This window comes from Tiliqua scincoides, chromosome 1 (genome assembly GCF_035046505.1).
Source record: "Tiliqua scincoides isolate rTilSci1 chromosome 1, rTilSci1.hap2, whole genome shotgun sequence".
NCBI classification, from domain to species: Eukaryota; Metazoa; Chordata; class Lepidosauria; order Squamata; family Scincidae; genus Tiliqua; species Tiliqua scincoides.
In genome coordinates this window covers 16325437-16352650 of record NC_089821.1, presented here as the reverse complement: position 1 = coordinate 16352650, position 27214 = coordinate 16325437, and the positions used below count along the sequence as shown (strand labels likewise).

The 27214-nt window shown below is 43.3% G+C and overlaps 1 protein-coding gene across 1 annotated transcript; it reads left to right on the top strand.

The window, feature by feature from the left end:
- The first annotated feature begins 1552 nt into the window (after nucleotides 1-1552).
- On the top strand, nucleotides 1553-27214 carry LOC136641719 (cytosolic phospholipase A2 epsilon-like). The gene is made up of 20 exons (XM_066617754.1): nucleotides 1553-1658; nucleotides 2235-2371; nucleotides 5733-5864; nucleotides 8657-8697; nucleotides 9281-9323; nucleotides 10976-11039; nucleotides 11816-11986; nucleotides 13098-13168; nucleotides 13284-13321; nucleotides 14978-15113; nucleotides 16989-17125; nucleotides 17830-18052; nucleotides 19219-19333; nucleotides 19592-19729; nucleotides 20004-20111; nucleotides 22446-22448; nucleotides 22860-23054; nucleotides 24611-24777; nucleotides 25707-25893; nucleotides 26982-27214. Exons 1-20 carry the CDS (start codon nucleotides 1553-1555, stop codon nucleotides 27212-27214), a joined length of 2445 nt encoding a protein of 814 aa, XP_066473851.1.

Genomic DNA, 27214 nt, shown 5'->3' with positions numbered 1-27214 from the left:
TATGAATTATATAAGTTTCAAGTCTTTTAGGAACTTGTTTGGCTTGCCTTGAACGTTCTCAAATGTTTATCCTTGGAAAGAGACCTGAAATTTGCATTCAGTTTGGTTTTCTGGGAAATGGTGGTGCCAAACCTCTGAACATAACAAATGGATTTGTTTTTGTAGATATTTTGTATAGCAATTATATCTCTAAGGCTGCAATCCTAACCACTTTCCTGGGAGTAAACCCCATTGAACAAAATAGGACTTACTTCTGAGTAGACCTGGTTAGGATTGTGCCCTTAGGGTGCAATTCTGAGCGCCTCTTTGGCCAGCGCAAGTCCCTTGCACCGGATGAAGTGTGTTGCAAAAGTGCCGTAAAGCACTTTTGTGAGCAGAGCCATTTATTCCAATATTTTAATACTAACAGTGCTGTAATATTCACTTGTATACAGCTGAGATTATCAGGAAAAGAAGTTGTTTTACTCACAAAGTAGAGCACGCTTGTGCTTTCAAATGGCTAGATTGAAAACAAAGATTGCAGTCCATCCCAATTCCTTTGGAGCCGTCTGTCCAAGTGACTTCATAGGTAAAAGTCTTTCTGTGTCACCAAGGCCTGGATCAAGGTGCACCCCCAGACTGTGAACCTGCTCTGCGTGGGTGTGTATCCAGTAGGTGAATACAAGAAAGAGCACCTTTTGTGGTCCGAACTGGACAGTTCTCAAAGTACAGCATGAGCCTTGGATTTCCTAAGGAACACCTATCATCTTATACCTGTGTATTGAGCTTGCTAGCCAATTGTAAGTCAGCACAGAGAAGAATTGGGAAGCTAGGCTAAAGAAACTGAAATATCTCATGTACTGGGGGACTAAAAAAAATGAAATGTGATATTTAGGTATGCAAAGCATAAAATGATTGCTCTGAAGACAAACATGCTTTTATCACTGCTTCGGGAATCTTCAGGTGGTAACAAAGGACAAGGAAAGAAAGGGGAGGATCTTGACTGAAAACAGTCAGAATGTGAGCCACCTTGGTGATGCTGCTGCAAAGAAGGTCAGTGCAATTCTTCTGTATCAGATGGGGCTTTCCCGGTAGAAGTAAGAAAGTGCACATTCCATTTGGGGACGTATTTCGATTCTGTGTTCAATGTGGGTCACCCATGTTTAAGAAGTTTTGATTACAGTTGTAAAAGGGGGGGGGGAGAGGAACCAAAGACAGATCTGCATGTCACTGAAGTTAGACTGTGAACAAGCAACATTTAAAGATGTTTCTATCCCACTTTTCTTGCCACAGGGGCAACCCAAGACAGCTTACAGAACAAATAAAATAGAGGATTTTTAAATCAACTTTCAAGACTCTGTGTACCAATCTGGGGTTAAAAAACTTCTTTAGGTTCATGACAGCTTCTAGAATTTTCCCACCACTTGTGTTTTCTTGACGCGTGCATGCCTATGTCTGTGCGCACACATTTTGTGGCTGATTGTGATATTGGGTTGTTGTGTTCTTCGTTCTAGATTGCACTGATCTTGTTTGTGATCTGTCTTGAGCACTGTCTGTTAATATTAAAAGAATTATGCATTTTGCCTTCCTTATCATTGTCCTCCAGGCACAGGTACCTTCCTTCTATTTACTCAGTGTACGAATTATAAGAATGAGAAATCTCCGAAAAGCAGATATGTGTGAGTATCTGAAAATTCAAGAGCTGTCTTGGGTGCTCCCAAAATGCTGAGAAAAATACATTTAATATTAAATGTCAATGGTGGCATTGACCATTACGTTGTCATTATGTAATGAGAATTCTCAATGACATGCGAATTGACTCTGACAAGTATGAAATCTTACGCCTTAAACCAGCGACTTTCACCTGGTGTGCCACAGCACATTGGTGGGCCACGAATGGTGTGCTGTGGAAGTTTGGAGGTCATTTATTAGTAGGGCCATTGGGGATATTAGCTTTCCACCAGCGGCTCTGTGTGTCTTTCCAATTGTCAAAAAAAGTGATGGTGCGCCCTGAAAATTTTAGCGCCTTGTCAGCGTGCCATGAAATGAAAACGGTTGAAAATCACTGCCTTAAACTATGATTGTGAAATTCCAACTGACGAACAACATAGCAAGTGTATGTTAGCAGAATAGCCCCTCCTCTGAGCCAGTATATTTTATATCTTTCTTGGAACAGTATGTGTTTTTTAAAAACAAAATAAAAAGCCTATAAGTGTTTTTCAGAATAAACTACTTTTTTTGTTTTTTAAACGCAGTCAGTCAAAGTGATTGTTATGTGAATATGAGGTTGCCAACAGCGTCTTTTGTTGATGCCCGGACAAAAGCTATCAGAAACTGCCACAATCCAGTCTGGAATGAAACCTTCTTCTTCAGGATCCAGGCAATGGTTAAGGTGAGTTGCCAACTATATCTTCTTGATCACAGCCTGTGTGCTTCTGCCACCTGTGTGGTTGAGGCTGATTTGTAATCTGTTGGTATCACAGAGGGGTCATCCAGATCAAAGATGAATCCAAGATGATCGCAAAGAATATGCTGCTTCAATGACTTTAGAAAGCCCACCAGTAAACGAGGGAGTGTTGCCCCTTTGCATATGTAGCACAATCTCAGTTTCATGGAGGTGAAGTTTATCAGCCATTAGCCATGACAAGTGGGAACCCGCAACAAAATGCTGCTGAGCATCTCCAAACCCAACACAGCGATTTTCAGTGTTTTTCTTCTCATGGCACACTGACCTCTAAGGTCTTCTTTATGATCTTTGCCTTTAGTGATGTCACTTCTGGCTTCTGGGAGACTCTTCCAGGTTCTGTGGCTCTGTTTCTAGGGCAACTGTCTGTAATAATGAATTGTCTGTCCCTGTTCCTTCCGTTACTACAGACAGGAGCCCTAGAAACGGAGCTGCAGAAGGGTTTTTCAGTGGTTTTTAGCTGTTGTGCGCCAAACTCCTTCAGCACACCTGCGGACCTTTCATGGCACATCAGTGTGCCTCGGCACACCGGTTGAAAATCATTGCACTGAGTGCTCTGGCTCAGAACCCTAGTCAGCCAGGAACAGGAACTTCCTGTTTGAGCTTTTCAAAAGACACCTTTTTCCCCTTTCGCAGCGTACATTTGCTACATAGTGCTAAAGAGCTCAGAATTGTGGCTGCCTGCCAGCGCTTAAACTTCATGTGTTATGACCAGAAAGCAGAGGGGAATATAAAGATGGACACAGAAGTTTTTTAATCTAATGGTGCACACCATTGATCCTAATTGACCCAATTGACCCTAATCTCCACATCCATATATTATATGTGGCTGTCCTCCCCACAATGACACCTTCATCATTTCATGGCTTTGTTGTCCTCAACCATAAACTTAATTGCTAGACTCACACAGTCTGCCTAACTTCAGGTTCTTCCAGACACCCTTTTTCTCCTCCAAGGAGGACTGAAAACCCGGCATAGAAAAGAATAGAGAAATCCAAGGTTTTAACATTCCTGTGATTGAGCAGTAACATGTCTCCCCTCTCTACAAACAAAAAGTGAGCAGCTGATCCATGTTGTTTCCTGGCCTACTTGGATGGAGGATGCCAACAGTGTGTAAAAGACTGACATGACTTGCCCTCACATGACCATGTTATTGATACAATGATCACAGTATTGATATGGGCTTCCTTGCACCATGGGAGAACTCCATGTGGAAAAAGCTCCCACACTAACGGCTGCACATTTCATGGGAGCCTGAGATCGCATGAAACTGATAAAAAGTCATCACTGAGTAAATAATGCCTAAAGTATTTAGTTTAGCGATTTAGTTATGTGATTTTTCTCTGTAAACAGCTTTGTGAACTTTTAGTTGAAAAGCAGTATATAAATACTGTTGATTGACTGTTGATTGATAAAGTAGTTAGCCTCTCATGGATCAGCTTTCTAAATCTTGGCTAAATAGACTGAACTTCCTGAAATAGCTCCAAAATCTAATTATAGGTTGTGTCAATGCTGTTTATCTCCTCCATGGTCATGTCATGGTCTTAGGATTCTAATTAACTTCAAAGATGCTAATGATATCTGTACTAAGCTTGCCTATGAACAGAAGGTTTAATTGTTGTCTTTTGGGTGGAGTAGCGATATAGGAGGATTCCTCCTGTGGCATGTGGACAGAGTATATCTTAAGCCATTTCTTCTCAACGTTGCATATATGCAACAGGTACCAAATGCGTACACCTGTGGGCTGGGCAAAAGTGGGTTAATTGTCTAGCCTTGCAACCCAATTACGTGCATTATAATTCAAAAGTAATCTCACTCTGTTCACTGAACTTTATTCCTAAATTTGTGTGCATAGAATTGCAGTGCAACCTTAGTATATTTTGCCAGTTCTGTGAGTCATTTTGCCATTTAAGCACTACTTCCAAGCTTAAAATCAAACTAGTTATTTTACTTCCTCTTTTGTTCCTAAACTTGCACGTATGTTGATCAAGTGGGGGTGTGTGTGTTCTCCTGATCTACCCATACTAGGGCCAAACTAGGTAGACTCCAATGCAACAGTGTTCCTACCAGTGTTGGGAAAACCCAGCAGGGCTTGTCTTGAGTCGATTCACAAAGTCAGTGCCCCCTGCGACTCAACTCGAAAACAAGTTATAATGGGGGCACTTTCTGAGTCGCCGAGTCACTCTTTAGTGACTCTAATGGACTTGAGTCGAGTTGCTCCCCCCTTTAAAAAGCCTGCCATGGAAAAAAGGGGGCCACTGCCAGGGAGTGTGTGTATGTGTTCGAGCTCTCTTTGAACACTCCCTTGCTGTCCCTGCCCATCTGTAAAGAGGGCGGAAGGGATGGCGAGAGAGCCAGGAGAAAAGTGGCAAGAGGGAGGAGGAGGGTCACGAGCAGCAGCTTGGAGGCTTACCAGGACGACCCGATCCTTGCAGCTCTACTCCGAAGTAGTCCCACAGTAGCTGGTCATTCAGTGGGGCTTCCTCCCCCAAGTAACTACAGAGCTAAGAGAAGCCATAAGGTTGGAAAGCAGCGCTGGGCAAAAGAGTTTTCTCCTGCTTCTGTGGGCTTTTGCAGCCAATTGTAAGGCAAGAACATCCTTGGGCTCCTCCTCCTGCTCTCCCTCAGTCAATCCAAATATCCAAATGCCCATCGTTTGTCCAATGATCATTGGTTCCTTCCTTCCTATCAGAGATGGGGGAAAGAGCTCACTCTTGCCTCCCCCCCCCACGATTCATTAACCCTTTCTTGCCTCTTGGATGAAACTCCCTGCTGCTTGCAGTTGGAATGCTGCCCTGCAAGGTTTTTGCATGCAGCAAAAACAGTAAGCAAAGCATCCCCAGACAGGCAGACTTGAGTCATCACACGTAGGGACAAGTGCCGAGTCAGGGGAGTCCTGACTTGAGCCTTCTTCAGAGTCTTCTATGCGTACGACTCGCAAGTCACAGAGTCACCCAAAATCACTCGTTTTCACAACACAAGTCCAAGTCACTGACTTGAGTTCTCATCACTGGTTCCTACCTCTTCTTTCACCAGGCGCAGTGACTTGTGGCATCACACCCCCAAAGCACAGACACGGAAGTAGTTTGGGGTGACATGGTGTCATGTTCATGTCATCCCCAATAACTTTTGCCTTCCAAGACTTCATTGTGAACTTCTCAGCCATCAGGTCCAATATTTGTCTTAATCCTCCCATACATAAATGAACGTTATCTGTCTTTTAAGTAGTTTCCAAACCTCCTCCATGACACTGATTTTTCAGTATTTTGGGGTACATCTTTCCACGTAGAACGTCCTAGAACTGAAAGTCTGTGATGAAGATGGTCTCTTTGGGGATGATCAGCTGTGCACAGTTCTTTTTGACCTAGCTCAACTCCAGCCTGGGGAAACTGCAAGCAGGACTTTTGAACTGAATGAAAAGGTGAGAAACAAAATTATATGCACAGCTTGCATGGGTAGGATACAGATTAATATAAATTTCATTGAAACATCCTGTCATTGATAGCTAATGTATCCAGCGTGCTAAGCTGTTTCGCTTGTATTCCTGTTTAATATCTGCAATTGCAGAGTAATTTTTCAATATGTTTGAAAATATGTTTACGTGCTTATAGTTAACTACCTCTACCTACTAATATGTCTGTTTTCAGAAACAACATTTCTTTAATGTTGCAAGAACATGCTTTGATGTAGGTTTGCTTTAAAAAAAAAAAGGTCAAATTAATTCAAGAAATTGAGTTGAAGCCCTATCTGGACGATATCATGCGATAACTTAAATTTGTATGTGACCCTCAAATCACTTTGTTAGCTCTTAGCCTCTTGAATTACAGCAGTTGTCAGTTGAATGTTTATTTTCCAGTGTCATTTTCCCCCCAGCTTTGCTTCTTGAGATCCTGATCACATACAGCATAATGTACAAGAATGTGTGTCATATATGTGTATGCATGTTGACAGTAGGTGAAAAGGAGAATAGATTCTTTCAGTTTCCTATCGCATAAAATTAGCATGCATCCTCATACGTGTGCGTGCATTCATTTAAAAGATTTACATTCAAGCATCAGAGCGCCATATAGGAACTTAATTCACTTACCTCATTTTTAATTGTTGTTGTTGTTGTTGTTATTAACAGTATTTATATACCGCTTTTCAACTAAAAGTTCACAAAGCGGTTTACAGAAAAATCAAATAACTAAATGGCTCCCTGTCCCAAAAGGGCTCACAATCTAAAAAGATGCAAATGAATACCAGCAGACAGCCACTAAAACAGACACTGCTGGGGTGAGGTGGGTCAGTTACTCTCCCCCTGTTAAAAAAAGGAGCACCCACTTGAAAAAGTGCCTCTTACCCAATTAGCAGGGGTTAAATTTTAGGTTATCTTTGTTTGACCTATACTTATTTTTTTTTTTTATATCATAGCATCAGTTGCATATACTGGGTTTAGAAAATCAGAAGAATATTTTAAATGATGACTTTCAGATATGTGACAGTAGGCAGAGAAACATATGTCTCAAGACAGTCTGCCCCTATGACTGGGTGTAAATTTTAAAAGTGTGCGCGGTGACTTGAGCCACTGCAGCTAAAACCTGAATTTTAATTCTGAAAAGTTGAACTACATTAGGGAGCTTTACTTACATGCCACGTTTTGCGCTAAAAATCAAGCCCCTTAAGGTGGCCATTTAACCCTTGTAGGACCATTTCCTACAATGGCACTTTGAGGTTTAAATAGTCATTTCAGGGCGATGGGTTTTGGTGGGAAAACAGTTCTGGGGTAAAGGGTGCAGTACCATGGTCCTGATCTGAAATGTGACCCCATGCAGGAGCAGCCCAAGAGGAGCCAGTGCCTGCACTAGCATGTGCCAACACTCCCATGCCAGAACAGCACCCATCAGTGCCAGTACCCAGTGTGCGCTCCAACCAGCACCCACTCACACCTGTGCAAGCCAGGTGTGAGTGGGTGCTTATCTTTATCCTAATCTTCCCCCAGTGCTGCTCCTTCTAAATTGGTGGCAGGGAGGATCTTGGGAGCAGAACCTTCGCTGCTAACACCTGTTTAGAAGAATCTGCTACAGAGGAGGGAAGGTCCTCTTCCTTCCTGCCTGTTTTCTAAGACAGTGAATGAGAAGGGGATGGAGCAGCAGCTCTGCAGGTCATGGGCTGGGGCAGCGCCATGCACATGGCATCGTCGAGTGCCAGTTTGCTGCCTGAAGCAAGTGCTTTTGCTGGCCTCCTGGCTGGGCTGGTCCAGGACACATGTGGCTGGAACACATAAGGCACAAACAAGTCCTTTACTTCATTGCAATGTGGTAAATGTAAAGTGTACTTGGGTCCTCCAGTCTCAGTATCCAGATATCAGTTGTACGGTCATGTTCTGTGCACAACAACTCAAGGAATAGAAAATAAGAGCTGCGGTTTCTGCCAGGCTCAGGAATGCTCCGTGCACAACTATTTCCTACACAGAAATCACTGCTATGTAGGAAAGATATGTGCACATCATTACATGTGACAATGGCTTGCATGCTAACTGCGCTGCATGTGTGGTTGGAATCTATTGGGCCATGATTTTCTAAAATAGGTGAATGCATTGAATTACAGGTTATATCCATGGGGATTCTGGGAACTCCCACAGATGCCGAAACCCACAAATAATCAAATCCGCAGGACAAGGCATGCACTGACCCTCTGAACCCAACTGGAGCTGTGCTCTGGTTGCATTTGGAGGGCCTTTTGAGGGCTGGGGGGCCTTCCCAACCCTCAGGAGGTCTTCTGAGGCCTCCAGAAGGCCGAAAACTGGAAGTGCCAATTTTTGGCCTTTCTGGGGCTTCAGATGGGCCTCTGAACATGACTGGAGCATAGCTCTGGTCACATTCTGAGGCTTACAGGTCAGGCAAATCTGCAGGTTTGGGATCTGTGGTGAGGTAAAACCGCGGGTCCCGAATCAGTGGATATGCAGGCATGAGTAGATGCATGTTTCATTGCCGTGTGAGACATTATACATGTAGATTTCCTACATGGAAGAGAGATCATGTTATCACTTAAGAAGTATCTTATTTATTGTCAGGCTGGCAGAGGAGGATGGAATGTGCCTCCTTGTCAGCGGCAGAGTATTCCAGCTGCTAATAACAATTTCAAGGCCTGAGAGATGCCAAAGGCCTGACATTTATTTATTAATTCATTTACATATTTGATCTGATTTTTTTCCCCACATTTCAATTTTAGAAAGATAAGCTGCTAGAAGTGGAATTCACTTTGGAATACATGTGAGTAAAACCCAAGATGCCATAGACTCTAGGGAAGGCTGAACTTTTCTTGAAGGGTTTAAGATTGTAACTTCAATGTGGTACAGAGCTAGGGACATCTAAATCTGTTTAGATTAGTTTATGGACATTAGTTTATGGACATCTAAATCTGGGTCTGTTACCTTTTCAGATAAAAACTCATTGGCCCTGAGTAATTTTTAAAAATTTGTTTTATTATTGAACAAAGGGAAGAACAATTTTGCAGTGTGGAATTTTTACAATCAGGACACAATCCAAACCTAAATTTCCTCAGAAGTATATGTCCCATTGTTTTCAATGAGTTACTTTTAAGAAGTTACTCAGTCTATTGGAGTACGTGTTTTGATTTATCCTATCCAAAGTAAAATAAAATGCATAAAAACCAGAGCACTGCTTGGATAAAATTTGAAATAGATACCTCAAATTGTGTGCGACTGTGTGATGGGAAAATGTAACATCTCAGTATCTTCTGAACTTTCTGAAGTACTTGGGAAAGTATGAATTAAGCAAAACGTTGGCTAATGCCAAATTATGACAGGCATATTTTCTGCCTTTCTTTCCCCAGGCCAGATATTCCTGAAAACCTTGTTACCAATGGAGTGCTAGTGGTATGTTTTATGGTCCTGTGTTTTCTATATTGTTTTACAGCAGCTTAACCAACTTAACAACTTGTTACAACAACTTAACTGATTTGCTTGCTATTTGGAAGTAAATAGCTGTATCAGGGGGTGATCTTTGTTGGAAGAGTGGAGTGGGGAGAAAAACTGACCTCTTGGGCTCCCCTGAAGCTGTATTTTGAGAAAGAAGGGGGTCTTCTGGTTAAGCATATCTCATTTGACTCTCACCAAATCAATCTATGAAGGCACTTAAATTTTCCAGTAGCATGGAAAACAGTAATGGATCAGCCCCTGGATGCACCCTGGGGAAAAGGTCTGTGGTGCTGCCCCCCCGTACCACGCTGCTCCCCCATACGCCTCAGGAGGCTTCTCGCGTGGACCGGAACACTGCGCAGATAAAGCACTTGGGGCATTTGTCCTCCTGCTCTCCCTCCAGATCTGCCACTGATGGAAAATAGAGTATTGGACAGCAATTTTCAACTGGTGTGCTGTGGGAATTTGGAGCCCAGCAGTTGAAAATAGCTGAAAAACTCTTCCGAGCTCTGCAGCTCTGTTTCTAGGGCAACTGTTTATAGTAACAAATTGTCTGTCCCCTTTCCTCCACCACAGTCATGTAGTCCAACCCCATTTGTTGAAATGTGGTACATTTGGATGGGAGTCTGAGAGGCTGCTGGTGTGTCTGTATGGAGGAGTCGAGTGTCACCTGGCAAAAAACTGGATAATATCCTTGAGAAGCCAGTCTGAAGTTTGGTTGCAGCTGCCTTTGAGAGCTTGGAAAGCGCAGAGCTGGCAGCCAGGGTGACGCACGTACTATGAAGAGAAACACCTGGGCAAATAGGGGTTCTGTGAGATTGTCTCATGGAGTGATACTTGTAAAAATCTCATTGAAAAATGGATTTATGTTCAGCCCGCCTGTGTAAACTGCCTGGAGTCTATTGGGAAAGGCGGTATATAATATTGTAATAAACAAATGCAAATAAATATAAAATAAATATATATTCTTAACAACTACAAAAATTCCCTCTTCCTCGTCCAGATCACTTATAAAACTGTTGAACAGCATAGGGCTCAAAACAGAGATCTGTGGCACTTGATTCCTCCTTCCAGGTTCGTGCAAACCCATTTAATAGTACTCATTAGGAACAGTTGTTCAACCAGCTTTGAATCCACCCAGCAGTAGTACCACCCAGCCCACATTTTATCTCTTTAATCACAAAGAAATATTTGGAAACTTTATCAAATGCGTTGATGAGGTCTGAGTCCATGGGCTTCCCACAATCTACCAGACTAGTCATTTTATCAGAGAAGGAGATGAGATGAGTCTGGTACGATTTGTTCTTGTCAAACCAATGCTGACTCCTAGAATTGCCTTATTATTTTCTATGTCTTCCCAGGTACTCTGCTTAGCAATCTGTTCTAGGATCTTTCTGAGTACTGACGTCAGTACTGAGTACCTGGATCTTCCCCCTTTTTTTAAAAGATAGGGATGGCATTTCTTCATCTCCAGTCCCTGGGCACCTCACCTGTTCTCCAGTAGTATAATTCTCGGTGTGAGAATGACGGTGTCATAAGTATAAAAATGTGTCTGATTTTTTTTCATCTGTGAAAAGTGGAAGAATGTGCGGTTGTCTTTTCTGTTGCAGTCTCGGCAACTTTCATGTTTAGAAATAGAAGTGGATGTAAAACAAAACAGAAAGAAATACAAAGGTATTTACTATATCTGAATTTTCCTCATTGCACACAATGTATGTATCTGTGTTCCCTTGTCTTAGAGGAGGCATCCTGCCTTGGAAGCTCCTACCCCGGGCACTAGTCTGTGACTAGGTCTTGGAGACAATGCCTTCTGTTCTGGGTATAATCTAACATCTTACTTATAAAGAGGAACCTGTAGGGTATATTTGACAGAGTTGCGCATACCTGGGCTCAAATTCCCTAACCCATGAAGTTCATGGAGTGTCGTAGGGCAAGTCACTCTCTCTAATCTCTCTCACAGGATTGCTGTGAGGTAGATGAGTTAATCTAACATATAATACCCTAAGCTCCTAGGATACAAATATTATTCACGTCAGGGATCAGCGTTGTTTCCTGAGACTTCCTAGCCAACCAAGGTGCTGTGTTTGTGAGGTGGAGGAGAAAAGAAAGGACAACACTCAGCAGAACTGGGGTCTGCAAAACTGCAAGAGGAGGTGGTGTCGTCGTTATTCAGGTGATGCCATCATCAGTCTCTCTTTTATGAGGCTGTTGTGAGAGGAAGGGAAGGATCAGGTGTGTCAGGTATTTAAGCATTCGGGTGAGAGATGCACAGCCCATCTAATGGCTTGTCTCTGGGGTGAAGCAGGTTGAGGGAACTGAAGGTTGAGGAGAGGAGGAGGAAGGAGATGCTGTGAACTCCATGCCTAAGCACAGGGGCTATGTCTTGTCAATAAAGATATAGTTCTGAACAGATATTGAAGCTCTCTTTGGGTTCTCTCTCCTTTCTTCAGGACAATGCTTTACATTTAACATGAAAGGATCGAATGAAGAAACTCAGAAAATTTTACTTGATTCTTGGGCCAGACATCTCCCTCCAAATGCCACAGAGTTTCACTACATCAAGTACTGTAATCCAGAAATTGAGGTTATATTCCCAGAGAACGAATCTTGCCACTGTGTGAGTAATTGTCACCCATAACCAGGGCCAACCTTCTTTGTACTTCTCACAAATAGCTACCATGTTTAGCATAAAATGAACCAAGCTGTCCTATGCATGTTTACTTAGAAGTAAGTGTGTTCAGTGGGACTTACATCCAGATATGTGTGTGTGTGTGTGTGAGGACTGCACTTAAAAACTGTGATGATCAAAATACATGCTTTGCATGGGGAAAATTGCATGTTATTTGCTTTTTTTGGTGGAATTATTTCTATCTCCAAAGTTCAAAGTTTCCAAGAAATTTGGGTTGTTCCTGCAAGGCTTAGAAAAGTGGAAGTTGGACAGGACAATATAGATATGTTACAACTAACCTACCCTCTATAGATTGAAGAGCCAGGGTGGTGTAGTGGTTTGGGAGGTGGACTCAGACCTGGAAGATCCAGGTTCAAATCCCCCCTCAGTCATGAAGCTTCCTGGGTGACCTTGGGCCAGTCACTTTCTCTCAGCCTCACCTACCTCACAGGGCTGTTGTGAGGAAAAAAGGAGCTCCTTGGTGGAAGGGCGGTATAAAAATGTGATAAATAAATAGTTGAGAGAGAAGCCACAGAGAAAGGATAAGGAGTTGTACGCAATTGTGAAGTCCCGCCCCTAAATATTTACACTCCACTGCTGTCCTGCCATGCCTACCTCTGTCTGTGACTTCCACGTTACACAGCCTTCAGACATGATGGGTGCATTTTACTCTGCACACGTATACAGGATTTAAGAATATTGTGCCCTCTTCCAGTTGCTTCTAGCCAAGGCAAAACAAAAAGTCCCTAATTTAGCTGCTGCTGGCTATGATAGTCCCCTTGAAACTAGTGGAACACGTTAGTGGTAAATATGTTGTTACAATGATCTTCTCAGTGGATTGGGGCCTAATCTTTAATTAGAATAAGTTTTGCACAGAAGACACATTTTTGCGCAGAATTCTTCTTTGTGTTTCACATAATGCACACATTACTGGTTATTCTGCTGCGCCCAGTCAGTATAGTAATGATCACAAAACATTTAGCATCATAAACCATCTCTTTGCCTTTTTAACTGCAGTATTTTGTGTTGTGACCCTTTGTTTTTTCTCCAACAGTGTTCCTCAGGTAAAGGGACTGATTCTTTAATTTTGCCTTTGAATAAACTTCCCATGGAAGAAAAAGTTGAAATAGCAAAGGTTGGTCTTGGTTGTAAGCAATATTTATTTTATTATTCCACTTTCCTTGGGGGATTATCGAATGACAGAGACGAGTTGGAATTAATCAGTGACAACATTTTTTACTTTCTTTTAGGACAAAACATTTGATGTACTTGTGACAGCAACAAACTGGTAAGCATGTTTTTCTTGCTTCCATTTATCCTGGTGTCCTTCTAGTTCAAGCTTCACCACGCTTGTTTCTTAAATTGTTTGATGGAATCGTTTTGCAGTTTTCTGCAAATGGTTAAAAAATAACAGGCAGCCCAATCCTATCCTGTGCTGGAACCAGCCGGCCAAGTGGTGTGCACCAAATCCAGAGCAGGGTAGAGAGGTGACTGCTGTGCAACTTGGAGTAAGGGGATTTATTTGTGCGGCAGCCACCCCATGGGGCTATTTGGATCTGTGTCGGCAAAATCACTGGTGCAGATCCAGGTGTAATGCCGAGCTGGCTGAGAGTGGGTTTAGGATATGGCCTAGGTCACCCAGGCCAGTCCCACCCTTTTCCCATGCCCGGTCCATCCTCCCCTGCCTTCCCCCCACCCAGAACCGCCCCTGTTCTGCCCTTCCGTCACCCTTGCCAATCCCCCGTTTCAGCCTCCCTAGGCCAGCACTTACTCACCCCGTTGGGCCTGGATTTGGCGTGGAGAGGCTGGTGTGTGTCCTTGTGCTTGCCTCCTCGAGTCTGGAGTAGTCATGAAGTGCTTTACAGCACATTTGTGACACTCCCAGGCCAGCACAAGGGACTTGTGCCAGCCTATCTGACAGGTAGGATTGTGCTTTAAGCAGCTTTATAATCCTGTCCCCTTTTATCTGGGCAGGAATTTTGGAGACAGTGGAACTGTTTAGCCATTGTCAGCTGCAGACCTCCACAGCCCCATGCCAGGGGCAAAGCTCTGCAATGGTGCCCCCTGTGGGCTGCTGCCCCCCTGGGCAGAAATCCACCCCCCCACTCACCAGAGGCTCATGGAGCCTTGCGCAACCTCCTCCCACACAGGGAAAACCTCTGTGAGCTTCCCCGGTGCTATAAACTGTGCTTCCGGCAAACTGGAAGCATATTTTCCGCCCCCGTCGGGAGCCTCAGAGAGGCTTCTGCGGGGTTCTAGCAGCTGGCGCCTGGGGCTTTGCCCTGTCCCGGTCTATGGCAGGCATGCAACTGACCATCATCTCGTCTCTTGCAGGCCATTGGTGTGGAAAGGATACTTATGCCACAAGTGAGGAGTATAGCCTCAGCTCCAGTTGTGATAGACATAATAAACCTGATCCCAGACAATTACTTTCAAACGCTTGAAATTAGGCAAAATTTCCAGTTTTGTCATTTGAATTTGAAATCTAAACCCCAATTTTCATTGTGCAATTTTACCTCCAGATTAGAAATTTATGATGATTAGATTTGGGTGCAAATGTTCATTGTTTTTGTTTTAATTTATTTGAACCTTCATACTCTGTCTTTCCGTTAAAATACCATTCAAGGCAGGTTACAAAAATTACAAACGACTGTATGTAGAGATAAACTGAAACTGCTATAAAAAAGACAGAGAACAGCAGTCTTGAGACAGTGAAATAATAGCAGTGTTAGTATTCCTTTGTTTTAAAAGCAGGGGTAAATAGGCAGGCCTTCACCAGATCTCTTGCTAATACATTACAAATTTGATTTGACATAATAAAATATGTCTACATATAATGTACGCAATATATTCCTACACATCCTACATATCTTACAGGTGCATAATATTCTTAATAGTGTGTATTTGGTTGCTTAGAATATTAATATGAATCTTTATAATCTAGCCAGAAAGACCTAGATATGCACTTGGGATTTGATCTGTGTCCAGAGGAGCAGGATTTCATCCATAAGCGCAAGAAATACGTTGCTGCTGCTTTGAAAAATGCTCTTCAGTTAGAAGAGGATCTGCAGGAGGATGAGGTATCATCTCCAGAACAATGGCATATACATGTGTGAAAATGCAAATTCATGTATTGTGTACTCTTAGATCAGGGATTCCCAACTGCGGGTTGTGAGCTGGTATTTGGTGGGTGTTTTGCCAAATTCCTCTTCTGGCCTTGGTCTAGAGAATGTATGTCCGAAAGTTAATTAGCTCCTCCCCTGTCTCAAGCACAGCTAGCTCTAGCAGCATGTACACCTATTGCTGAGCCCCAGCACCAGCAGGAAGCAGACTAGTAGGTGGCTTGCCTGTACGTCTGCAGGGTCCTTTCTCCCAATTCTCCAAGCAGCAGTTCTTTCAGGTACAGTAGCACCACCTCAACAATCCACCACTCAGCAGTCTCTGTTGGATTAGTCCATTAGTTAGTCCATACGCCATTTCATTGTCTGTCCTCCAGTCCATCAATCAGTGTGCCAGTTCGCTCTTTGTCCACCAGTCTGTGAGCTGGTGTGCCAGAAAGTCAGTCCAATAAGTCAGCAATTCTCCTCTCCCTCCTCGACTCTCTCTCCAAATTCGACCTACAAACTCTCTCTGCATCAGGTACTGCTTATGTGCCTGAAGACCTCCTTGCCTCTAGTGGCTGCAGCTGGGGAGCACACCCTCTTTTGAAAGCCCAGGCCTTAACCCTGTGTCCCCCAGGTTTACCAAAGCAAAGGGCCACTGCTGACATCACATCCTATCTCCTCACTATATCTTGGTCAAGACGGCCAACTAAGAGCCCAATCCTGGGCTCCGTGCTGTGGCTCTGTGCCACTGTGCACTGTTGTAAACGTGCCGTAAGGCACATTTGTGAGCCTCACTGCCGGGCTCCCACCCATGCTAGCCCAGCGCAGGTCGGTGCTTGGCTAGCACGGGGCGGTTGCTCAGCCTCCGTGGCTCGGCGGTCTCACGGACTGCCGAGCCACGGCACGGTAAGCAGGGCCTGGGATGGGGGTGGGGAGGAGGCATTCCAGGGAGGGGGGAGGCCGGTGGTGTGCGGAGAGAGGGCTGAGGAGAGGCGTGACATGGGAAGGGGTGGGTGGGTAAAGTGGGCGTCTTTTGGTCGGCAGTAAAGTGAGTAGCTCCATTGCGGGGCTGCTTACCTTACCCGGGAGAATGGGATGAAAGTCCTCTTCTCCCAAGGCGCCTCCCACGGTAGCCCAGGGTGCGCAGGATCTGGCGGCAGCCGTTCTCGGTGCCGCTGAGGCTGGCCGCCCTAGGCAGCTCAGGATTGGGCTGTAAGTGAGTCATGGTGCTAAGAACTTTGGGAAATACTGCCCTAGGGGCTTTATACTGACAGTTGTGACTTTAGCTAGATCTATCCTTCAGAATCATGTGCTTCTCTTGGTGTGCAATGTTTTCACTGTATTTATATCTGTTCATCCATTCATTCCCATGCTCCCATTTGATATACAAATAATGCATGGAGTTATTCTGAGGCTGGTGGGTTGCCCCAGGGATTTGTGACCATAGATTTGATTTCTTTAGATTTCTTTCAATTCTATGGATACCTCTCATACCTTTAAAAAATCTCTTGGAGAATTTTGCAATTTTGCAAAATTTCTTTTTGGGGTGAGGGGCACTACTGCAAAATCACCATTATAGCCACAAAGGCTTGAGCAGCTGATAAAGTGGAAGTTTTTTTAAGGTGGGTTCCAATGCTAAAAAGTTTGGGAACGACTGCACTAATAGATCACATTTCCATATTAAGAGGCATCTGTGTGCATGTGATGTACACTGTGAACATCAGTGCAACTTTTAAATGTGTAATTAAATTTTAAAATGGTCTTTGTAGTTAAGAGGTCTCTTTTAAGAAGAATGTAATACTGAGCAGAGCCGTATTCATTTGAATGTTTGGCCTTTGCCTGTTTGCGCAGATTCCAATAATTGCTGCAATGACAACGGCCGGTGGTGTAAGATCAATGACCGCTATGTATGGTAGCCTCTTTGGTCTCCAGAAGCTGAACCTTTTAGACTGCATTTCATATATCGCTGGGTTGTCTGGCACAACGTGGTAAGAAAGAACATGATCGAAATTATTATTATTATCAAGAATATGTACTGCTTTTCAAGAATATGTAGTTCACAAAGTGGCTTACGTAGCAAAATAAATCAATAAATGGTTTCCTGTTCCCAAAGGGCCTGAAATGTAAGCCGCAATCATCCTTCCACTGCATCTGTCATTAATACACTAGGCAGTGTCACATTCCACAGGGGTTCTGTGATCCCAGGTGTCGCCCTGCTACCTCCTTCTGACCCACCCCACACCAAGCTGCTTCTATTGGCATTCTGGAGGGTGTACTCCACTGGCGCAAATGGAGCACAGGATTCAGCTTTTGGACTGCACTCCTATGCACACGTACCTGGGATTAAATCCAGTTGAACTCAATGGGACCTGCTCCTGAGCAGACATGCATAGGCTTGCACTGTTAAGCTTCAGTTTGCATCACGTTTGCAAAGGTTGTTTTGAATACCCATCAGGGAGATAAAGAGGGGTATATATCTGAAAATAAATAAGTTGTGGAGAATTTCAAAGAAATTTGGCTTCTTTTTTTTTTTTTTTTTGGTCCACTTTGTAAAGTGATGAACAGAATTTTACTACTCTCTTCATTGCCCGGATTTTTGATTGGTAAATGGACATCTGTAGCTTCATCCATAGTTACTGGTCCACTTACATTATAGTTCACCTTTTTTCCCTTTTAAAATGCCTTTTTCTAGGACCATGATAAAATTGTACAACGAAGCGTACTGGTCCCAAAAGGATTTGGAAGAGCAAATCAATGAAGCTCAGAAACAGATAACGAAAAATAAACTATGCTGTTTTTCTGGGGAAAACTTGAAATACTATGAAAAAGAAATATGGCAGAGGCACCTAGAGGGTCACAAGCTGTCTTTTACAGATTTCTGGGGGCTCTTACTGGAATCCATGTTTAACGATAAGGTAATGTTTATGTTTACAGTATACAGACTTATATAAATATAATGTGATCTCTATGGAAGACTGAACCCAGGAAACAAATCCAATTTTTAAAAATCTGAAAAAATCTAAAAAATTGAAATTGTTTGTAGATATAGGGTGCAATCCTAACCCCTTCTGTCAGTGCTTTCCAGTGCCAATGGGACATGTGCAGCATCCTGCAGTTGGGTGGCACTCACAGAGGCCTCCTCAAAGTAAGGGAAGGTTTGTTTCCTTACCTCAGAGCTGCACTGCCCTTATGTCAGTGCTGGAAAGCACTGACATAAGGGGTTAGGATTGCGCCCATAGATAGATATAGATACAAATATAGAACTGATTTCAGTGGATTGTTTCCACCCCAGCTCTTCATTATAAGGGATACTATACATTTAAATAATGTTATATATGAAATTAAATTATTTCAATAAAATTATTTAATATAAAATTTAAATTTTATAGCATCCCATATCATGAAGAGCTAGGGTGGAAACCATCAATCAATCCATTGAAATCAGTTAAATTATACTTCTTTTTTGCATTTAACTCCAACATTGCTCCAATGAGCTCAGATAGCATTTCATCAGCTTAGTGCTGTGAGTCACAGAATTTCCGGCCACAGTCTTGAATAAATGTCTTTTGCACATACCAACTTTACATGCATAGCATGGTGGAAATACACCAGGGCCCTTCTGAATCTCGATTCAGTGTCCGTCTCCTAGGATCCATACAAATCTATACTAATACTATTCATCTAAATTTCTGATGATCTTGGGATTGTGGATATATCCCAGATTATTGCATCACCCAGTACAATAAAAGAGATTATGCTACAGTATATATTAAAAAAAATTATGCCAAACTATGCTCTTTTATTTAGAACAATAAAAGCTACAATGTCTAAATATAAAAGTAATTATACATTTATTACAGCATAAATATGCACATTCACCTTGAGTAGAAATCTCTTAGAAAAATAATTTTCAGCAACAGTGCAGTATATGATAATTATAGATGTACAGTACAACAATGGGATAATTCTGGTTTGATTGCATCTGGACCATCTAGCAAATCAAATGGAACTTTGATGACAGACCTAAATGTATGGCACATTCCCTGTGCAATTTCCCATTAAGTGTTATTTTCTGCCACAGTCAAATCCCCACAAGCTGTCAGATCAACGGCAGGCAGTGAACCTGGGTCAAAACCCACTTCCTATCTACCTAGCTCTTAATGTCAGAGATAAATATAGCACCTTGGATTTTAAAGGTAAGATTTCTTTTTCAAATCCTACAGATTACAAAAAAAACTATTTTTAGTTGCCAAGGATGTTTGAATGAATTTAGGGTATTTGGGGGGATGGTTTTGCCTGATTGGCTGTAGTTTTGGGGGTATGGCATAGCTACCTCATATGCTGATTCAAGCAGCTTCCTTGATGAATGTAAGCTTTTAATCATATTTCCTCCACTGCTTGAAAGATTATGTTTTCTAGATGACTTATTACTATTTTTGTTTGGTTGTTTGCAGAGTGGGTGGAATTCACACCCTATGAAGTAGGGTTCCTAAAATATGGAGCTTTTATCAATGCAGAAGATTTTGGAAGTGAATTCTTCATGGGTCGCTTAATGAAGAAGATCCCAGAATCACGGCTCTGTTACCTCCAAGGTGGCTTATCTAAAGTAAAGTCTATGTTGTTTATAGTGTCTTGCAATTTGCTGACTCTACAAAAATGGCATGCGATAAGAATTTAACTTCTCCCCAACTAATATGCTTTTTATGGTAGTGACAACAACATAAAGTTCTCACCATTACTTTAATTTCATAATAATAAAAGAAATTTCTCCTTACCATATGGTTGAACATTCAATAAAAGTTGGCTCAGAATGCTTTTAAGATTTGCTACCAAATTCATCTTTGTTGAATTGTCTCTGCTCTCTAGGCATGTGGAGCAATATATTTTCCCAGAGTGTCCTGGATGCCTTATATCTAGCAGACTGTCCAGAAGATTTCTGGCGCAGGTGGGCGAAAGACAGAATAATTGATACTGGTCAGTCAATCTCTGAACATTGCTTTATCTTTTGTGGATAAATTTACTTACCCTGGAAAGGCTTTCCTCTGCTGAGAATTCGGGTACGATTTGTTTTGTTTAATAGTGGGAGACCCTACCTTAGCTCCTCCTCCACTGTAACTGGATTATATTCATCCCATTTGCTCTTGGGCTGTCCTTGATCTCCTTCCAGGCTTGCTTGTCAGACTGCAAGCCCTCTAAATATTGTGACACTTCTGTGGTTTACGCAGAAGATGTGGTTCACCCAGAAGATAGCACAGTGCTGGAAGAAAATATTCAGTAGTAGTAGTATCATCTGTTTGTAAGCTGTGATGTCTGCATGTGGAAACATTGCAGGAGCCTAAATGGGTGTGTGGGATAGTATATTGGACAATATTCTGTTCTCTTGTAGAAAAATTGTGTGTGTGTGTGTCTGTCTCCAACATGAATGTGTGGGATGACAACTGTCATCGCCAACCTTCTCCAAGCTCATGGGGGTGAAAATCTGAGCATGAATACTACCCTCAGGCTCCCAGGGAACTGTGCAAACATAAAGGCCATGCCCGTCAGCTGCGGTGGAGTTTGATAGGGTGAGAAAAAGTAAATTCTGGAACCAAGAGATTGCAAATCGGTTTGCAAATGTGTAGCACATCCTGCTATGTATCCTGCAGTTCAAACTCTTCTCCCAAAGATTCTTTCAAATAACGAGGGGAACTCCTGTTTTCAGCTATAATGAGCGCTCTAAGTCCCATTACCCCCAATAAATTTAGCCTCTGGGTTGTTAGTGAATTATTCCTTTTTGTATCAACTACAAACTTCTTATTACAAGTAGTAACTGTAGTTTGATATCTACATGAAAACATTTGGGGTCTCTAGTCAGGGGGTAGGGTGTGAGTTACCCAGAGTTTTTTGCCTTTCCTAGCTGAGGTGGCTGAGGGATCCCTGAATCAGCAATGGTGTGTTCCCCTGGGGTTGCATGCCCCTTGCAGGAGCAGGGCTTGTGGTAGCAGGTCGGTTTGTGAGTGATCCAGAAACCAGTTTTGCCCTGGATATCCAGGTGGTGGTGTGGCTTGGGGTACTTTTGCCCAGCTTCAACTGGAGTGCCAACTGTGCCCATTTCTGTTTCAAGTAGACTGGGCCATGGTGCCCATGTCTTAGTCACCCTATGACTGGATTTTGGTAACATGGAGACCCTTTCAACATTTCAGCTGGTACAAAATGCAAATGCAAGGATGTTGGCTGGTGCAAGACAATGTGATCATGTCCAGCCTTTCTGGTTTTAGCTGCACTGCTTACCAGTTTGTTTCCAGGTGCATTTCAAGGTGCTGCTTATTGTACATACAGCACAATCCTATACATGTTTACTCAGAATTAGGTCCCATTATGTTCTGTGGGGCTTGCTCTCAGATAGGTGTATATAAGACTGCTGTCCTCTGATGTTCAGTTGGTGGAGATGCGCAAGAGGACCTTCTTAGCGGCAGCACTCCTAATGTGGATTTCCCTGCACAGTAGTGTGCAGCTGGCTTCCTCCTTGCTGGTGAACAGCTAGACTGCAGCCATTTTCAACCACTGTGCCGTGGCACACTGGTGTGCCGCGAATGGTGCCCAGGTGTGCCATGTGCCAGGTGGAGGGTCATTTATTAATAGGACCATTGGGGGATATCCGATCTTGAACAGGAGAGGAAACTGAACGCTTTCCACATGCGCTGCCTCCGACGCATCCTCGGCATCACCTGGCAGGACAAAGTTCCAAACAACACAGTCCTGGAACGAGCTGGAATCCCTAGCATGTATGCACTGCTGAAACAGAGACGCCTGCATTGGCTCGGTCATGTTGCGAGAATGGATGATGGCCGGATCCCAAAGGATCTCCTCTATGGTGAACTCGTGCAAGGAAAGCGCCCTACAGGTAGACCACAGCTGCGATACAAGGACATCTGCAAGACGGATCTGAAGGCCTTAGGAGTGGACCTCAACAGGTGGGAAACCCTGGCCTCTGAGCGGCCTGCTTGGAGGCAGGCTGTGCAGCATGGCCTTTCCCAGTTTGAAGAGACACTTGGCCAACAGACTGAGGCAAAGAGGCAAAGAAGGAAGGCCCATAGCCAGGGAGACACACCAGGGACAGACTGCACTTTATCTGGTGTGCTCCCTGGGGCATTTGGTGGGCCGCTGTGAGATACAGGAAGCTGGACTAGATGGGCCTATGGCCTGATCCAGTGGGGCTGTTCTTATGTTCTTATGTTCTTATGCACTTGCTCCCGGTGTGGAAGGGATTGTCACTCCCGAATTGGCCTTTTCAGCCACGCTAGACGCTGTTCCAGAACCACCATTCAGAGCGCGATACCATAGTCTTTCGAGACTGAAGGTTGCCAACATATGGGGGATATGAGCCCCCCAGCAACAGCATGGTGTGCCTTGTCAATTTTCAAAAACTGATGGTGCACCTTAACAATTTTAGTACCTTGTCAGTGTGCCCTGAGACGAAAAAAGTTGAAAATCACTGAGCTAGAGGCTGAAGAGCTGGCTACTTAAACGTGAATTTCCTGAACTTGTTTGAAATGACATGAAACCAGCTTTTTTCACTGATTCAAAAGTTTGGCCAAGTTTTCAGAACAGATGTTTGAAACGTTCTTAAGTTTATCATCTGAAATGTGACTTGATGAGATTTCATTTTGATCTTCTAATTCATTGTTTATGGCTACTACAGAGGAGCACTGTGATCCTAAACAACTTCTCTGTGTTCCGTAGGGGATACTCCGCCCTCCTTACCTAAGAGGCCATATGCGCAGCCAACACGCCTCTTCATCCCCGGTGGTACCCTCTCAGAAATGCTTAGAGACGTCGTAACATGCCGTCCAGTGGTTTCACACTTTCACGATTTCACCAGGGGTCTCCAACTAAATAATAAATATTTAAAGAATGACACGTTTTGTATGTGGAAAGGTAATATACCTTTTAACTGTCATTTATCTATATCTCTCTAATTTATACATTTTTTTCTCTCACTACTGGATATTTCTTGCAAATGTCTTCTGTAGTAGTGTACAAGACAGTGTCCATTGCACACAGCCTATTCGGAATTTAATAGCAGGCTTTAGCTTTTTCTTCTTGGCAAAAAGGCAAAGCCTGCAATCCTGTACAAACCTACTTGGAAGCAAGCGCCTTTGAGCACATGGCGCTTGCTTCTGAGGAAGTGTGCAAAAGCTCAGGCTGCTTGTCAGTTACTCTTCATTCAATATCTATCACAGTCACTGCTTCTCACATTAACTTTCATCTCCTCCTCTGTCCATCCTTTAACTCATTGGCCCTACCACCAATGATGAAGCGGTGAAGAGAAGTGCCTTCAGGTTCATAGAATCATGAGATGTTAGATTTGAAAGTGACCTTGGTGGTGATCCAGTCTAGTCCCCTGCTCAGCGCAGGCAACTGCTACAGCATTCCTGCAAGGTGGTTGTCCAGTCTCTACTAGAAAACCTCCAAAGAGGGAGAGCCCATGACTGTACAAGGCAGATGATACTAGATATTGGGCATTATTTAATTCATATAAGGTTCCCATAGCAACTGGTTGTGAGCGGCAGCATCTTGGACAACCTTCATGCAATATGCATGTCTTGTGCCATGTTAGAGGTGCTTCTCTCCCCTAGAGACTGGCGTGGGTGGAATTAAGGCCTGGGGTGACATCTTATGGGAGAAACTGTCCACAATTTGCTGCTCTTGGCTTTTGTTCCATATTCACTGCCTGGGGCAGAGTATTCAGCTGCACAAGTGATTCTGATCATGCTGCACATGTGATGTTATTATCGAATCTCACATTCCATTAAAAAATAGTCCTTATGGTTTAAATCGGATATGTGTTTGCACTAAGAGGTGAAAGTACAAACGCTACACATGGGATTAGGACTGGTGTTTGCTAATCTGTAGGACTGCAGAAACCTATATGATCAGCCATCCTTCTTCCATGGCTGGAGTCTTCTCGATCTAATCTTCAGTTCCTTTTTCTTCTTTGATTATCCTTTCGTCTTGCTGACTTGTGCACCCAGAATAAATTATGTTAGTGCTCCCCTAGTTTTTCCTTGTTAAATAGCAGCCATTTGTGGAACTATGATGGGGTAGGGGGAGAGTTAAAGGTTCCATCCCTGCCATGGTTCCAATTCACAGGGACACCAATCACGCTGCTTGCATATGCTCCATTAAATCGGTTCCTTCAGCCCTCTTCATGGGTTTGGTGTCACATGTCATTCATCCTTGTGAAATATGTTTTGGGGCAGGTGGAGGATCTGGCTTGCAAAATGAACACAAATAACTTCCCTGCCAGCCAGAGGCACCCATGTATGAGTCGAAATATATAATGAGAAATGAATAAGCTGTGGATGTATAAATTAGAGAAGTGTGTTTTATGTGTTGCTGTTGTGTAAAATGTATCAGAAGTACAGAATGTGTTACCATCAAAGTGCTTCCATTATGAAGCTACATAAGTGAACAAACAATCTGCGTTTCAGACACTGTGCTAGATTCATCCCCGAATGAATTGCGTGATGGAGAGGAATACTTGCAGCTCATTGACACAGCTTTCTTCATCAATACCAGCTGCCCACCTCTTCTGAGGCCAGAGAGAAAAGTGGATGTGATTTTGCATTTAAATTATAGCGGAGGGTCACAGACATTGGTGAGATAATTCTTTGCCATCTTTGGCAACCTGTCCATAGCCAACGGCTTCTTCATTAATTTCTCATGTCTACACATTTAGATGAGATGATTCCAAAAGCTTGAAAAATAACTATTTCCAACCCTGCATAACTTTTTTTGAGAGAGAAAGACCACTGGGTAAAAGGAGTTGAGTAGGTCTCCTAGAGCAGAGGTGTCAAACGTAAGACCTGTGTGCTAGATGTGGCCCACTGGTGCGCTTTATCTGGTCCTCAAGCTCTCCCAGCACCACCATCAGCTGCTTTCAGTTGCCAATGTGTCACTGCTGAAAGAGCAGCCTGCATGATAACTGGGCTCTCTCATATCTTGAAAATATGACCAAGATTTGCATATTTTCTCTTCTGTCATTTGCAGCTAATGAATTCCTGTGTGAGGCAAAATGTGCTTATTTCAGGTCATGACCTGCTAAATGACATCACTTCTGGCCCTCAGCAGGCATTTAGAATGAAATTCGACCTGCTGTATGTGATTGACACCCGTGTCCTAGAGAGAATAGGATTCTGCTTCCCCTTTTCCATCACTATCTCATTTAACTGCAAAATCTTCTTTAGCCCCCTGGACCAAGGCAGGGTATCCCATTCTTAAGGTATGCCTGTCCATGCCTATGAACATGTGAGGCTTCCTTATATTGTGTTGCATCACTGGTCCCTTTATGTCAGTATTACCCTGATAGATAACAGCTCTCTAGACTTCCAGGGAGGGGATCTTTCCTAGCCCTACCTAAAGACACAAGTGATTGAATCTGGGATGTCTGTTTGCAAAACATACAGTCTTCCACTGACTAAGCTAAGGCCCAGTCACTTTTGGAGGAACTTGTGGCCTATGTGAAATCAAAGCCTTATTTTGGCTCTTTGGGTTCTAATTTCCTCATACAGTATTTTGATGTTGCAGCCACTGGATTTATCTGTAAAGTACTACGCAGAGCAGGGTATTCCATTCCCCAAGATTAAGCTGACGGAAAAAGACAAGGAACATCTCAAGGAGTGCTACCTCTTTGATCAGGCAGAGAGTCCAAAGGCTCCTATATTGCTGTACTTCCCTCTGGTATGCGACACCTTTCGAAAATTCAAAGCACCTGGTAAGTTTTAGAGGAACAGAATTCCAACTAGGGACTATGTGCTGATTCTCAGGCCTGGCTCCAGGATATTTTTGTTAATGGCTGGGCTTTAAAGAAGGGGCACGTGTGGGAAAGAAAGTTTCTTATATAGCCATAGGTCTTCATTTGCCATTTTTGCAATGGTGTGTCCTGAGTGATAAAGAGATACGCTGTTGGTTAGTTTCAAAAGTGGCTTGTCTCTTTGGCAGTAGCAACGGCTGCAGCAAAAACAGCACGTGTTTGTGGAGATTTCCTTTGTGGGCAAGGCTCTTCTTTGGACTCTTAGTTAAATGTAGCAGGGCCTGTTCTGATCTCATTTGCTTATTTGCCCCACTACTTCTTATCCCCTCCCTTACATTGATCTTGATTCTGATAAAATAAGCAGTGCAGAGAACAATATAGAAGATGGAGAACTGCATCTTGCTTCTCTATTATTTGCCTCTATTTCAGCAACCTTATTCCATATAATGTCCAGCAGGAGTGTGCACAGGTATGGATGAGCATTAGTTCCTGTCTCTGGTGGTTCCTCAGTAGGATCCAAGCCAGAAAAGGGAACTCTAGAGCCCTCTGGAGCTGTTGATGTTTGCTCAACGGCTCCAGGGATTGGTTGCTCAATGGCTCCAGCTACTCACTCCAGAACTTCCCCCAACTGAAGCACTACCCTGGTGCACTCCTGCTCCCCCTCTCCAGTGGCGCTAGAGACACATCATCCAAACCACTTGCTACTCCCCTGTTTGGAAACCTGGGCTGGATGATTTTGGGTGGTGGGCTGGATCCGGCCTGTTGGTTGTAGGTTGCTGACCCCTGCCGTATTTGCCCATCAGAAATGAAGTGCTCCCCCCATGAAAGTGCAGATTCAACCAAAGGAGCAGATGACTTTGCCAGTGCTTCTTGTTCTGCCACAGACCAGCTGCTGTTACACAGCGTGACAAAATTATATTTATGTAAATTAAAAATGAGAACAAACTTTCTAGACCAAATCAGTGTTTTTATGTTCCAGTGAAATCAAACAAGCTTTAGGCCACTCTTGTTGCCAAGCAATGATGAACTAGGCTGTTTCCTTCACATAGGTGTGGAACGCAGTCCTAGTGAAATGGCGGACGGCCAACTTGATGTCACCAGCACTGTTTTTTCCACATATGCTACTGGCATTCTGCAATACTCAGAGAAGAATTTCAATAAGATGATAAATTTGACCAGCTACAACATCCTCAATAATGAACACCTGATTCTTCAGGCTTTGCGTACAGCAATAGAACGAAAAAAACAGCAGAAGAAACAGCATTTATTTCCATCTTGCTAA

Excerpts from the sequence above, each read along its gene's own strand:
- LOC136641719 (XM_066617754.1), top strand. The coding sequence starts at position 1,553 with ATGCATTTTGCCTTCCTTATCATTGTCCTCCAGGCACAGGTACCTTCC. Across the intron at positions 17,126-17,829 it reads GGGTTGTCTGGCACAACGTG|GACCATGATAAAATTGTACA; the intron begins GTAAGAAAGAAC and ends GCCTTTTTCTAG. Across the intron at positions 24,778-25,706 it reads GCGGAGGGTCACAGACATTG|CCACTGGATTTATCTGTAAA; the intron begins GTGAGATAATTC and ends TTGATGTTGCAG.